General features: G+C 48.2%; 1 protein-coding gene across 2 annotated transcripts in view; it reads left to right on the top strand.

Annotated features, from left to right (window-relative positions):
• The window catches only part of POLQ (DNA polymerase theta), a 135633-nt gene that overhangs the window by 66651 nt on the left and 53927 nt on the right, over positions 1-15055 (top strand). For both annotated transcript variants that reach the window (XM_073309856.2, XM_073309867.2), the window contains one exon: positions 5263-5506. In XM_073309856.2, the coding sequence (XP_073165957.2) occupies positions 5263-5506 (244 nt within the window). The remainder of the gene's footprint in view (positions 1-5262; positions 5507-15055) is intronic.

Genomic DNA, 15055 nt, shown 5'->3' with positions numbered 1-15055 from the left:
CTGACTTCTGCACTGATGTCTGCAGAGCTGGGCCCTCAGTCAGCAGCTGCCGCTCTCCGGCCGCCCAGCTCTGAAGGCAGCGCAGAAGTAATGATGGCAATACTGTGACCCCTCTAAAATAACCTTGTACCTCCCCCTCCCCCTGAAATTCCCTTTTGGGTCAGGACTCCCAATCTGAGAAATGCTGGTTTCCCCCATGAAATCTGTATAGTGTAGGGTAAAAGGACAAAAAAGACCAGATTTCACGGGGGGAGATCAGATTTCATGGTCCGTGATGTGTTTTTCATGGCCGTGAATTTGGTAGGGCCCTATTTATAGCCTTTCCATATGGCGGGAACGCCTTTGTTCTAAGTTAAGTTTCCACAAACCGGGCTGGGAAAATACAGGTACCAAAATGGAGTTTAGTTTCATGTGAATTGATCATGTGCCATGGCATGCTCCCAATGAGTCACAGCAGCCGTTGTCCATATGCTATCTGAAGCGTTCCCAGGAAGGCTCACCAGGTGGGGGATAAGCTTCTCCTAAGGCCTATTGTTTCCCTAAATGGCCCGTTACCTTGAATAGGCCCTTCAGTCAGCTGTCTAGACTGGAAGCATCTTGCCTAGTGGGTATCACCCAGATGTAACCACATTTGAAATACAGATACATAGTCAATAACTTCAGATACAAAAATGTTATATGCATACAAATAACAAATCATAACTTTTCCATAGACCCCTCACATGACACATCTTGTACTAGATGCATCATAATTATGTCATAATCATATCATAATCATACCACTATGATGAATATGGGGTGCAGTGGCCAGGATGGTGTTTTCAGGAAGATTACCAGTGGATTGTAGTTTCTTCAGGAAGTCAGTGGTGTCTCAAAGATAGCTGGGAGTGCTGGTAGCGTAGGGCCTGAGGAGAGAGTCCACATAGGAAGACAATCCTGCTGTTAGGGTGCCAATGCCTGAGATGATGGGGCATCCAGGATTTCCAGGTTTATGGATTTTGGGTAGCAAATAGAATACCCCTGGTCGGGGTTCTAGGCATGTGTCTGCACAGATCTGTTTCTGTGCTTTTTCAGGGAGTTTCTTGAGCAGATGGTGTAGTTTCTTTTGGTAATCCTCAGAGGCTAATGGCCTGTAGAATGTGGTGTTAGAGCTGCCTAGCAGCCTCTTGTTCATATTCCAACTTATTCATGATGACGACAGCACTTCCGTTGTCAGCCTTTTTGATTATGATGTCAGAGTTGTTCCTGAGGCTGTAGATGGCGTTGTGTTCAGCACGGCTGAGGTTATGGGGCAAGTGATGCTGCTTTTCCACAATTTCAGCCCGTGCATGTTGGCGGAAGCACTCTGTGTAGAAGTCCAGTCTGTGGTTTCAACCTTCAGGAGGACTCCATGCAGAATCCTTCTTTTTGTAGTGTTGGTAGGAAGGATTCTGTGGGTTAGTATATTGCTCAGAGGTGTGTTGGAAATATTCTTTGAGTCGGAGACGTCAAAAGTAGGATTCTAGGTCACCACAGAACTGTATCATGTTCGTGGGCCTGGTGAGACAAAAGAAGAGGCCCCAATAGGACAGAGTCTTCTGCCGGGCTAAGAGTATAGCTGGAAAGATTAACAATATTGTTGGGTGGGTTAAGGGAACTACTGTTGTGGCTCCTTGTGGCATGTAGCAGTTTAGATAGTTTAGTGTCCTTTTTCCTTTGTAGAGAAGCAAAGTTTGTGTTGTAAATGGCTTGTCTAGTTTTTGTAAAATCTATCCATGTAGAAGTTTGTGTGGAAGGTTACTTTTACAACATAGTGCAGATGAAGTATAACATAGAAAAGTAGTGAAAACATGCTGACATATATAGGAGTTTGGAATTCAGTTACAATTCCTTTTGCAAAAAGAAAAGGAGTACTTGTGGCACCTTAGAGACTAACCAATTCTCTAAGGTGCCACAAGTACTCCTTTTCTTTTTGCGAATACAGACTAACACGGCTGTTCCTCTGAAACCTGTCATTATGCAAGGCACTGCATTTAGCCGTATGGAGTGGAAATCTATCAACTGCATGAAAAAATTGGTTAGTCTCTAAGGTGCCACAAGTACTCCTTTTCTTTTTGCGAATTCCTTTTGAATGGTTACATAGCTATCAATGATGCTTCATTAATATATCTAATTGCAATCACAATAATATGTTGTAAGGGGACATATTTCTGTCTGAGAATTATGTACCTACTACTATAGTTAGAAGTAATAGCTAACAAGATAACTTTTAATTTTTAAAGGGTTTTTAAAAAAATCTGGACATACTATTTAAAGGGTGCTCTATAAGAAATCAGAATTTTTTGAAAATTTTCAACTCAAAAAAATTAAAGTTGTAGGCTTTTAAATAAAGTTAAATATTTAGCACCTAGAAATGCCAATTAAATCACGTTTTGGAAAAAAATATTTTTCACTTTACTTGGACTTGCCTCGTTAGGAACATATTGATAACTTTCAGATCTGTGATTTACAAACACAAATTCTGTACTCAAATTTTCACTCATAAAAAATATTTTAACACTATTTTAAAGTACATCTGCTGTTTGGAGAAAGGTAATATCTGAACTTTATTAAAATAGTTTGAGGATAGGTCCTACCAAAACCTGGATATTTCTCTATATGAGACATTTAAAAACAAAACAAACCTTATGAAATACACAATATAAATCAGTGTGTTTCTTTAAAGAAATGGCTTGTGAGAGTGCTACCACGGTAATTGCTTAGAGGTGTCTCCAAAGAAAATTTTTTCTGCTGAAGGTATTAGTACATTAGGACTAATAAAATTAATAAAATGCATACATTATTGAGAAGATAGTCTATGAAAAATCAGGTGTTATAGTCTGAGTACAAGAATAAAAAAATAGCCAAATCCTACATATGTATGTAGTATTGTAGAAAAAATATATACAATATATTGAGAAAATAGTATGTGTTTTAGGTAATTAAACCCTGTAATATTTATATTTGCACCAGGGGCAGAATTAAGGATGTACATTCAGTCTTAACTCTGGCACTTCATGAGTTTCGATGCTTGAATTGTTCTTTTAATAGCTGTGGTTGCTAGAATTTGAACCACAAATGAAATAATAGCTTTATACTAGGATGTAAGCTTAGATGGTCCCGGTCACAGTTTTTGGAGTAAACTGCACTTCTGCCCCCTCCATGATATCCTGAAGGGCTCCCTCTTAGGTTTCAGGACTGTAACTGTCACCTCTTTATGGGCAAGGACCTGTGGCACCTCTCTCTAGAGACAGGGGATTTAGGTTTGCAGTCCCCCTGCAATTCATTGTGTTTATTCAGCGCAGTGGTCACCAACCAGTCGATCGCGATCAATTAGTAGATCCTAGAGGATCTCCCAGTTGATCACAACTCCAGTGGTGCAGCAGGGCTGCCACTAAGGCAGGCTCCCTGCCTGCCCTGGCCCCATGCCACTCCCGGAAGCGGCCAGCGTGGCCCCGCAGCCCCAGGGATCTCCCTCTGTGCCCTGCTCCTGGCTGCAAGCCCTGCCCCCATAGCTCCCAATGGCCAGGAATGGGGAGCTGTGGCCAATGGGAGCTGCAGGGGCAGTGCTTGCAGAGAGGAGCAGTGCGTGGAGCCACATGCCCCCCGCCCCCAGGGGCAGCAGGGGCATGTTGGCCTGTTACAGGAATGACTTGGGGCTGGGGTAGGCAGGGAGCCTGCCTTAGCGGTAGCCATGCTGCGCCACAGACCAGGAGCCGGCAAAGGTAAGTGCTGCCTGGCAGTAGGCTATACCCCAACCCCTAGCCCTGAGCCCCCTCCCAGAGTCAGCACCCCATACCCCCTCCTGCACCCCAACCCCCAGCCTTGAACGTTCCCCCAGAGCCAGCACCCCAAACTCCCTCCTGCACCCTGACCCCCCTCCCAGAGTCAGCACCCTGTACCACCTCCTGTACCCGAACCCGCTGCCGCAGCCTGGAGTCCCCTCCTGAACCCAAACTCCCTCCTAGAGCCTGCACCCCTCTTACACTCCAACACTGTGCCCCAGACCGGAGCCCCCTCCTGCACCCAAACTCCCTCCCAGAGCTTGCACCCCTCACCCCCTCTGCACCCCAATCCCCTGCCCCAGGCTCAGTCCAGAGCCCCCTCCCACACTGTGAACCCCTTGGCCCCAGCCGAGAGCCCGCACCCACTTCCGAACCCGAGCCCAGTGAAAGTGAGTGAGGATGCGGGGATGGAGTGAGTGGGGCAGGGCTTTGGGGAAGGGGTGCAGTAGATCCTGGGTTGCCTTTAAATTCAAAAAGGGATCTTGGGTGTAAAAAGGTTGGAGAGCACTGCCCTAGTGGGTCTGATCTTAGTTCAGCACCTGTGGTTCACTCTCCCTCAAGGGATAATGGCAGGGTTACTAATACCAGTGACTAGCCAGCCAGTGACGGAGCATAGTATGTTTATTTCAGAACAAAACATTACAGAGGAAACACAGCACAAGCCAATAGACAATCTATGCAACATGCTAAGCTTGCCAGGTGTCATCAGTTTGCAACATGGAGACCCCGATATGTTGCCAAAGTCCTTCAAATCCTTCCAAGAAGGTTTTGCCTTCTTAGTTATAGTTTCATGTCAGTTGGAGGATCAGAGAGGATCACTGACACTGTTCAGTCTTCCCCTTTATACCAAAAGTCCATTCTTTGTCTGCTGGGCCTCTTGAACCCAGTCTGAACTAGTATGTGCAGTTCTTCTCTGGAGTTGTTTGCCTGTCCTGGGAACTCCCACCCTGCTCTGTGGAGTTAAAATACCATCATTCGCTCACAAAGATGGATATCTAACTAATTATAGATAGATATAAAAATTTATGAATAATCTGTCTGTAATGTTGGCACATATCTTTTGACGTTTCTGTGCTTCCAAGGTCTCACGTCTGTCAGTCTCTATTTAATTGCAATTTAATGTTAAGATAATAGAGTAGAAAGGGAGCAATGTTGTCATCTTAAAGAGTAGAACTTCTGTATTGGCAATTTCCTGATCAAATATTTCATACAGAGGCTACAGCTTGTTTCCTGGTTATACAGCATTTTTCTGACTGTAGCATAGGTCAAGACATTTAGCAACATAAGAGTATTATTATACTGGGGAATCAAGAATGCTGCCTGACTTGTAAAGAGATAATTTTTAGTTTAAATTATATTATTTTTGCATGTTCAAACTAATATTACAGAGGAAAATGGATCTAACTTTTTAGAATTGAAGTTAAATTAAGCCTAACAGAATGTAATTTTCATGTTCCAGGGATGGTAACAGTTTTCTCTAACCGTCTGGGATGGCACAACATGGAACAGTTGCTCTCCCAGTTCCAGAGTCGCCTCACCTTTGGTGTCCAGAGGGAGCTGTGTGACCTGGTTCGGGTATCTCTGCTGAATGCGCAGCATGCCAGAGCTCTTTATAATGCTGGCTTCATCACAGTGGCTGATCTTGCTAAAGGAAATACTGCTGAAGTGGAAACTGCCCTGAAGAATGCTGTACCATTCAAAAGGTGAGAGAGATCAACAAGTTGTCAACCTGGACACCTGTTTGAGTGCATTCTTTTCCACTATAAATGGAGTTAAGTTATTCAGTCTTGACTATATAGTTCCAAGAGTACTTCTAATGAATTAGAGCATGTGGTGGTTATAGGATGAGTTTGGGAGTCCTGAGTTCTGTTCCTTACTTTTCTTTTGACCCACTGTATAGCCTTGGGAAAGTCACTTTATCTGTCAGAGTACTGTATGTCTACACTGCACTAAAATATCTATCAGCTGGCTTGGGCTGTGGAGCTGAGTCTGGACTCTGGGACGCTTCCCACTTTTGGGGTTCCAGAGCCCAGGCTCCAGTCAGAGCCTAAATGTCTACACTGCAGTTTTATCGCCTCAGCCCTTAGTCGGCTGAGCCAGGCCAGTCACGGGTGTTTTATTGCAGTGTAGACTTACCCTCAGTGTCTGTTTCACCCCCTGTTGAACAGGGATGATACTTCTCTTCTCATCAGGAGTGTTCTAATTGATTAATCCTGTGTTGTAACAGTCTGAGATCCTTTACTAGTGTTATGTTAGAGAAAACTGCTAGTACAGAGTACTATTGTAAAGATTTAACTGGACAACTGTAAATTTGTGAGCTGGTTTGTCAGCAGAAGGAACGCCAACTAGAAACTTATAAATTAAATTTTGCATACCCAGTAAGAGCCGTATTAATTATGGAGGTATCTGTACATTTCTTATTTAAATGCAAGTTGTCACTTGAAGAGGCTGCTAATTATTTTACTGGTGTAATTCCACTATGCTTTGTGGGGGTTTTGTGAAGTTTGTGCTTGAGGTACCTTTTTAAACTAAACCATTGGCCAAACTAACACTGTAATAAAGCAAAAGTTTCTGTCCATTCAAAAAGTAACCCATACGGCATGTCTACGCAGGTGAAGTAAGTTAAATCCCTGCAGAGAGCCTGTTCTCACACTCAAAACTGATATAGTTGTTAGGTGTTCCATTATAACATGAACATGGTTTCTTCTTCGAGTGATTGCTCATATTGATTCCAGTTAGGTGTGTGCGCGCTGTGTGCACAGTTGTCGGAAAGTTTTTCCCCTAGCAGCACCCTATGGTTGGCTGTGGAGCCCCCTGGAGTGGCGCCTTCATGGCGCTCAATATATGAGCCTGCTTACACGGTGCCTCCTCAGTTCCTTCTTACCACCAGTGACGGTCGTTGGAACTGTGGTGACTCGCTCTCCTCGTTTTCCCTAGCTTTTAGTTTAGTTCACAGTTATTCCTAGCCTCGTTAAGTTTAATTTTAGTGTTTTCGGTTACAGCAGATGATTGTTGGGGGTGGGGAGGATCTTCCCTTTCACCCCTACTGTGTTCCCCTTTGGGACTTGGGTTATGCCTAAATCCCAAGGGTTCAAATCCTGCAAGTATTGCAATAAGCCCATGCCAACGGGCGACCACCCGCACGATGCTTGCTTAGTGTCTGGGGGAAGCACACTAAATGGACAAATGCAGGATTTGTAAAGGGTTTTGCCCCAGACCAAAAAAGGAGGGAGACTTTTGCCTCAAGCAGCTCCTTATGGAGGCAGCACTTAGACTGCAACCTACATCGGCATGGCAAGACCCGGCACCTAGCTTATCGGTGCGCAGCGCCCCGGCGGCAGTGGTAGAAGTGGCACCATGGAAGGACTCTGGGAGAGACCTGTGGCATTCCCATTTCCTGATGCAGAAGCAGCACTGGAAGCAGGGGAGGAATGGATCTCTGACTCAGAGACCCACCCCTTTGGAGCCAGCCAATGGGGTGTGTCCCAGAGAAGAGCACCTGGGGCCAAAGACTTTGGAGCCGGCACCACCAACTTCGGCCCCACAAAGGGGGACCGTCGAGTCCGGTGCCATTGGACTCCTCAAGCCAGGTCACTGAGGAGATGGAATTGCCGTCCACCCTGGACACCTTTGAGGCCATGAGGGACCTCATTGCCATAATGGCACTGCAGTCCCCGGTCCTTGAAGTCAAGCCTCCAGTACTGCAATGTGTGGCACCGTCTCGAGGCAAACTGGCAATGCTCCATCCCTCAGCACCGCTCCTCAGAGTCCTGGCGCAGTCACACCTGCAGCGCTGCTCCAGGTTGCGCTAGCCCTCCCAATCGTGACTCCAATCCTCACACCAATTCCCCATTGTGCAGCAGGTCCCGCTTCCGGCACCAGTCATCCCAGCACTGGTCCGCATCCCCGCACAAACCCTGATCATGGCACCGCTCTCCAGCCTCGCAGCGCCGCTCAGTGCCGCCCTGGCCATCACAGTCCCGATCCCCTTCTTCAGACTCTGAGACAGGGTCTAGATACTCAGAGCGGGGCCGGCTCTGGTCAGGCTGTGGAAGACCTGAGGTGGTGGCCTGTGCAGTGGCAAGGACTAGTGCAGTGGCCATTTTGGACTATGTGGGTGTACCACCAGGCCCAGGGCACCCAATCCAAAGGTTCCTGTTTGGCGACCTCTGAACCACGGCTGCTGAAGGCATCAGCCAGTCGTCCCACCTCTAGGGGTGCTGAGGAGGTACTGGTCGCACTACATCCCCTGGAACTAACACCTGTTCCTGAGCCTGATCCAGGTGTGGATGGCCCTGACAGAGAGGCACGACAGGAGGCTCCTGGAGACCAAAAGGGTCAGGAGGACCCTGTTCCCCCATTAGCCTCCTCCTCATCCTCCCCAGACGAGGTGATTGCAGGCACCTCCATCTCTGGACTGCCCCCCATATACAGCCATACCCGCCAGGACCACCGTTGCAGGATGGCATGAAATATGGGCTTGCAGGCCGAGGAGGTGGTGGAGTTGGAGGACCTGATGGTCGACATACTGGCCCCGGAAGGCCCATCGAGGGTGGCTCTACCCGTCATCAAGACCATACAGGCCAGTGCCAAGACTTGGAGGTGAGGAAGGTGATCAGGAAGAATCAACATGGATTCACCAAGGGCAAGTCATTCCTGACCAACCTGATTGCCTTCTATGATGAGATAATTGGCTCTGTGGATATGCGGAAAATAGTGGATGTGATATATCTTGACTTTAGCAAAGCTTTTGATACCGTCTCCCACAGTATTCTTGCCAGCAAGTTAAAAAAGGTTGGATTGGATGAATGGACTATAAGGTGGATAGAGAGCTGGCTAGATTGTTGGGCTCAACGGCTAGTGATCAACGGCTCGATGTCTAGTTGGCAGCCGGTATCAAGCGGAGTGCCCCAGGGGTCAGTCCTGGGGCCAGTTTTGTTTTACATCATTATTAATGATCTGGATGATGGGATTAATTGCACCCTCAGCAAGTTCACAGATGACACTGGGGGGAGAGGTAGATATGCTGGAGGGTAGGGATAGGGTCCAGAGTAACCTAGATAAATTGGAGGATTGGGCCAAAAGAAATCTGATGAGGTTCAACAAGGACAAGTGCAGAGTCCTACACTTAGGAAGGAAGAATCTCATGCACCCCTACAGGCTGGGGACTGGCTGGCTAAACAGCAGTTCTGCAGAAAAAGACCTGGGGATTACAGTGGACGAGAAGCTGCATGAGAGTCAGCAGTGTGCTCTTGTTGCCGAGAAGGCTGTATTGGGCTGTATTAGTAGGAACATTGCCAGTAGATCGAGGGAAGTAATTATTCCCCTCTATTTGGCACTGGTGAGGCCATACCTGGAGTATTGTGTACAGTTTTGGTCCCCCCACTACAGAAGGGATGTGGACAAATTGGAGAGACTCCAGCCAAGGGTAACGAAAATGATTAGGGAACTGGGGTACATAACTTAAGAGGAGAGACTGAGGGAACTGGGGTTATTTAGTCTGCAGAAGAGAAGAATGAGGGGGGGATTTGATAGCAGCCTTCAGCTACCTGAAGGGGGGTTCCAAAGAGGATGGAGCTCTGCTGTTCTCAGTGGTGGCAGATGACACAACAAGGAGCAGTGGTCTCAAGTTGCAGAGCAGGAGGTCTAGGCTGGATATTAGGAAAAACTATTTCACTAGGAGGGTGGTGAAGCACTGGAATGGGTTACCTAAGGAGGTGGTGGAATCTCCATTCTTAGAAGTTTTTAAGGCCCAGTTTTGACAAAGTCCTGGCTGGGATGATTTAGTTGGTGTTGGTCCTGCTTTGATCAGGGGGTTGGACTAGATGACCCTAATATTCTGTGATTCTAAGACCATTTGGCAGACCCCGGCCTCCATCCCTCCCACCGCGAAGGGTGTTGAGAGGAACTATTTTGTCCCATCTCAGGGGTGCGAATAGCTCTTCACACACCGCAGCTTTACTCATTGGTGGTGGCTGCAGTAAATGAAAAGGAGAAGCAAAGACAACAAGCCCTAGCACCCAAGTCCAAGAATGCCAGGCGCTAGATTTATTGGGGCGCAAAGAGTATTCCACAAGGAGGTTGCAACTCAGGATTGCCAACCAGCAGGCAGTTCTGAGTAGATACAGCTTCAACTCCTGGAACTTGATGCTCAAGTTTAAGGAGCTGGTGCCAACAGAGTCCAGGGAGGAGTTTTGAGCGATAGAGGGGAGGGCAAGGCAGTGGCACGGACCTCTTTACAGGCCTCACTGGATGCTGCGGACTCAGCGGCACTCACCTTGTCCTCCGGTATTGCCATGAGGTGTAGCTCATGACTGCAGGCCTCGGGACTCCTGCCCAAGGTTCAACAGACCATGCAGGACCTGCCTTTTGATGGGGCAGGTCTGTTTGCGGAGCAGACTGACTCTAGGCTGCATAGCCTAAAGGACTCCAGGGCTACCATGAAATCCTTGGGTATGCACACCCCTGCAACCCAACATAAACATTTCAAGCCTCAGCAGAAGCAGCAAGGCTCCTATCCTCCTCAGCTAAGACAGGCCTTTTACAGGAGAAGGGGCAGGAATGGCAAATGAAAGCCTTCCCACCCCCAGCCCAGGCAGGGCCAGGGCCAGGGTCTGGGCCTGACTAAGCCATCATTGGGTTCCAAGCAGGCCTTTTGAAGGTGCGCCCAAGGATGGCATGCCAGTCTCAACTCCGGATCCTTCCCCACCTTTCTTGAATTGTCTGTCCCACTTCTACTGTGCTTGGTCCCAAATAACTTCAGACCGCTGGGTTCTCCATATGGTAGAAGTGGGATATTCTCTCCAATTCTGCATCTACCCTCTTTCCCACCTCCCTTTTCCCATCCCTCTTCAGGGACCCTTCCCACAAGCAACTCCTTATCCAGGAGGCATGGGTGCTCCTTGCCATTGGAGCAGTGGAGGAGGTTCCTCAGGAACTCTGGGGCAAGGGAATCTATTCCCAATACTCCCTAATCCCCAAAGCCAAGGAAGGTCTCAGATCCATTCTAGATCTGCGAGGACTCAACAAGTTCATGGTAAAGTTGAAGTTCCGCATGGTCTCCCTGGGCACAATTATTCCTTCTCTGGATCCGGGAGACTAGATCCGCCCTCGAGATGAAAGATACATACTTCCATATAGCTATTCGGCCTGCACACAGGCGATTCTTACGGTTCGTGGTCAACCACAAACTATCAATTTACGGCCCTTTCATTTGGCCTTTCAACAGCCCCCCATGTGTTCACCAAGCGCATGTCGGTCAATGCAGGCGCAGGTAAACTCCTTCTTCAACGACTGGCTGCTTTGGGGCCGCACCAGGGGGCAGGTGGAGTCTCAAGTCTGATTGGTCAGATCCACATTCGAGAGAATGGTTCTCCTCCTCAATTTGAGCAAGTCAACCTTGGCACTGACCCAAAGAATAGAATTCATTGGAGCAGTGTTGGACTTGGTTCAGGCAAGATCACTTTTGCCAGAGTCCTGATTCCAAGCCTCTGACAATACCCGACCATCACAGTAAGGGGATGCCTGTGTCTCCTCGGCCGCATGGCAGCCTGCACTTACGTGACTTGGCATTCCAGACTGAGGCTCAGGCCTCTACAGGCGTGCCTCGCTTCAGCCTATCGCCCAGGATGCAACAGTCTGAATTCAGTGGTCCCGGTCCCGGAGCAGGTGCTCGAGTCAGTGGTGGCTTGATCCTTGGATAGTGTGCAAAGGAGTCCCCTTCAACAGCCCTCAGCCTTCCTTGTCCCTAGTAATGGACGCGTCACCTCTGGGATGGGGAGCGTGTTTGGGAGACCTCCAAATGCACGGCCTTTGGTCGCAGGATGAGCTCTCCCTACATATCAACATCAAGGAGCTGAGGACAGTGCCACTAGCATGCCAGACCTTTCAGGCCTGACTACAAAGTCAGTGCTTAGCAGTTCTGATGGACAACACCACTGACCTGTTTTACATCAACAAGCAGGATAGAGCCCGATCCTCTCCTCTATGTCGGGAAGCCCTCCAGCTGTGGGAGTTCTGCATAGCCCGCTCCATTCACCTGGAAGCATCCTATCTACCAGGAGTTCAGAACGCACTGGCGGACCACCTCAGCAGGTCCTTCCGCAATCACGAGTGGTCCATCTGGCCGGATGTCATACACTTCATCTTCCAAAGGTTGGGGTTTCCCCAGGTCGATCTGTTCGCCACCCAGAGCAACAGAAAGTGCCCGATGTTCTGCTCCTTCCAGAAACAGAGCCTGGGCTCAATCACACATTTCTGCTACTGTGGAGAGGCCGCCTACTCTATGCCTTTTCTCTCTCGTGCACAAGGTTCTACTCAAGGTCCGCTGGGATGGGGCAGAGATAATTGTGGTGGCACCAATGTGGCCTTGACAACATTGGTACACCATACTCCTGGAACTGTCAGTGGACACCCCAATCACGTTGCCTCTCCTTCCCGACCTGATCACTCAGGACCATGGTCATCTGCATCACCCCGACCTGCAGTCCCTCCACCTCATGGCTTGGAAGCTTCATGGCTGAACCCCATGGAGCTTCTGTGCTCAGAACAGGTAAGGGAGGTCCTAGTCGGCTGCAGGAAGCCCTCCACTAGAGCCACATACCTAGCAAAGTGAAAAAGATGTACTTGTTGGTGTGACCCGTGTCATACACCCCCTCTCCAGGCACCTATTCTTCTTATCTTAGAGTACCTTCTGCGCCTGAAACAGCAAGGCCTGGCAGCGTCCTTCCTAAAGGTATGCCTCGCTACTATCTTGGCTTTCTGCCAGGGAGTGTCTGGACACTCCATCTTCGCCAACCCTATTGTTGATTGGTTCCTCAAGGGTCTGGAACAGCTACATCCCCAGATGAGGCAGCCTGTCCCTGGTTGGGACCTTAACCTGGTCCTGTTCAGGCTAATGGTGGCCCCCATCTGAACCGCTGGCAACTTGCTCCCTTCTCTATCTGTCCTGGAAGGTAGCCTTTCTTGTCACCATTACTTCAGCAAGGAGGGTGTCTGATTTAAAGGCCCTTACCTCACACCCACCTCATATGGTTTTCCATAGGGATAAGATGCAACTCAGACCTCACCCAGCCTTTCTTCCTAAGGTTGTGTCACGCTTCCACACTAGTCAGGATATTTTCCTGCCTGGTTTTTATCCTAAGCATCATGCCGGTAGCCGTGAGCAGAGGCTGCACTCCCTGGATATTCGGCAAGCAGTCGCCTTTTACATTGAGCGCACTAAGCCGTTCAGAAAGTCGAACCAGTTGTTTGTAGCTGTGGCAGACTGGATGAAAGGACTCCTGGTGTCGTCTCAAAAAATATCTTCCCGGATCATGTCATGCATCCGCACGTCCTAAGAGCTGGCCAAAATACCAGCCCCGGCTCTTACGGCACACTCCACAAGGGCTCAGGCCTCATCTGCTCTGTTCCTGGCCCAGGTCCCACTACAAGAAATCTGCAGGGCAGCAACTTGGTCCTCAGTAGATATGTTCACATCTCATTACACCATCGTCCGGCATGCCAGAGATGATGCAGCTTTCGGCGGAGCAGTGCTACAATCAGCAGTTCCTTAACTCCGACCCCACTGCCTAGGTAAGGCTTGGAAGTCACCTAATTGGAATTGATATGAGCAATCACTTGAAGAAAAAACGGTTTCTCACCTTCTTGTAACTATTGTTCTTCGAGATGTGTTGCTCATATCCATTCCAAACCCACCTGCCTTCCCCTCTGTCGGTGTAACTGGCAAGAAGGAACTGAGGAGGTGCCAGGTCGGCAGGGTCATATATTGAGCGCCATGAAGGTGCCACTCCAGGGGGCTCCACAGCCGACCTGACTGGTGGTGCTAGGGGAAAAACTTTCTGACAACTCGGCACGCGCACCCCTAATTGGAATGGATATGAGCAACACATCTCGAAGAACAACAGTTATGAGAAGGTAAGTAACTGGTTTTTACCCGCAGTTTCTCTAAAGTTTGTATGGACTACATCAAAGGAAAATTATATTGGTGGCTTTGATCCACTTCCTAGTAAACAGCTGTCCCTATGAAAAAATCCTAATTGTTCACCTTGAGCTCCTTTGTGCATAGCACTCATTTAAATTAATGGTCACTCCCCACATAGTGGGCTTTCAGGACTGTGCTAATTGTGAGCTGACATAGTAGAACAATGTTAGGGGGCTTATTCCTTCACCCACTTACTTCTCTGGTCCTTCTCGCATGAACAGAGAGGAGCAATACCTGAAGTCCAAAGGTGCAAACAGTTCAATGTTTATTGGGGTGAACTTCTAGCAAGCATGATTCCAGTTTCCTTCCTTAGTGTCCCCCTTCCCAGCTCTGACACCACAGAGCCTTACCTGTGTCCCTGTTCCCATTTCCCCCCCTTGGCAAAACATTATTCCAATTTCCCCACCCCCATTCCGTTCCCATTCCCTCCCTTAGCAAAACATGATTCCAATTCCCCACCCCCATTCCCTGTTCCCATTTCCCCCCCCTTACTTCCTGATTGACTGCAGACTATATAGTAAAACTTGAGTTCTGCTTAGCTATAACTTAACCAATCATTTTCCTGAAATTTAACTAACCAATCCTAACATATTGTAACGTGATTATGTAACCAATTATATCCCACCACCTTAATTAGTTTACACCCAGTAAAATTAATTATACAGCAGACAGAAACAATCACAGAACCACACAGAGACCATGCAAATAAACAATAGCAAAGTGGGAACTATAATGACAAAACAATACAGAAGTGAGGATTTCACATCCCAGCAATTGATAAGTGAGTTCTTGCCAGACAGGATGCTATCAGACTAAGTTTCCTTTTACATCTTCTAGGCACTTCCCTTTCTCTGGAGGCAATAGGCATTATCAGGACAGGATTGTATTCCTAACAGCCCAATAGCACCTTATTTCAATGTGACAAGTTTGGAATGTGAGGATGTGACCGTTCGCTTCCCAGCTTATGGCTGCCTCCGCTGCTTAGCCAAGGGCCTTAGCCTAAGAACAGGGCCTCAGACTGTCACAGGGAGGGTATGTCTACACTACGAAATTAGGTCAAATTTATAGAAGTCAGTTTTATATATTCGAATGTGTGTGTCCCCACAGAAAATGCTCTAAGTGCATTAACTCGGTGGAGTGCTTCCACAGTACCGAGGCTAGAGTCGACTTCCGGAGCGTTGCACTGTGGGGCGCTATCCCACAGTTCCCGCAGTCTCCGCTGCCCATTGGAATTCTGGCTTGAGATCCCAATGCTTGATGGGGCTAAAAC

The sequence above is a fragment of the Lepidochelys kempii genome, chromosome 1 (assembly GCF_965140285.1).
Source record: "Lepidochelys kempii isolate rLepKem1 chromosome 1, rLepKem1.hap1, whole genome shotgun sequence".
In the NCBI taxonomy this organism is placed as follows: domain Eukaryota; kingdom Metazoa; phylum Chordata; order Testudines; family Cheloniidae; genus Lepidochelys; species Lepidochelys kempii.
The sequence above is the reverse complement of the archived record's forward strand: the minus strand, read 5'-3'. Positions and strand labels throughout refer to the sequence as shown.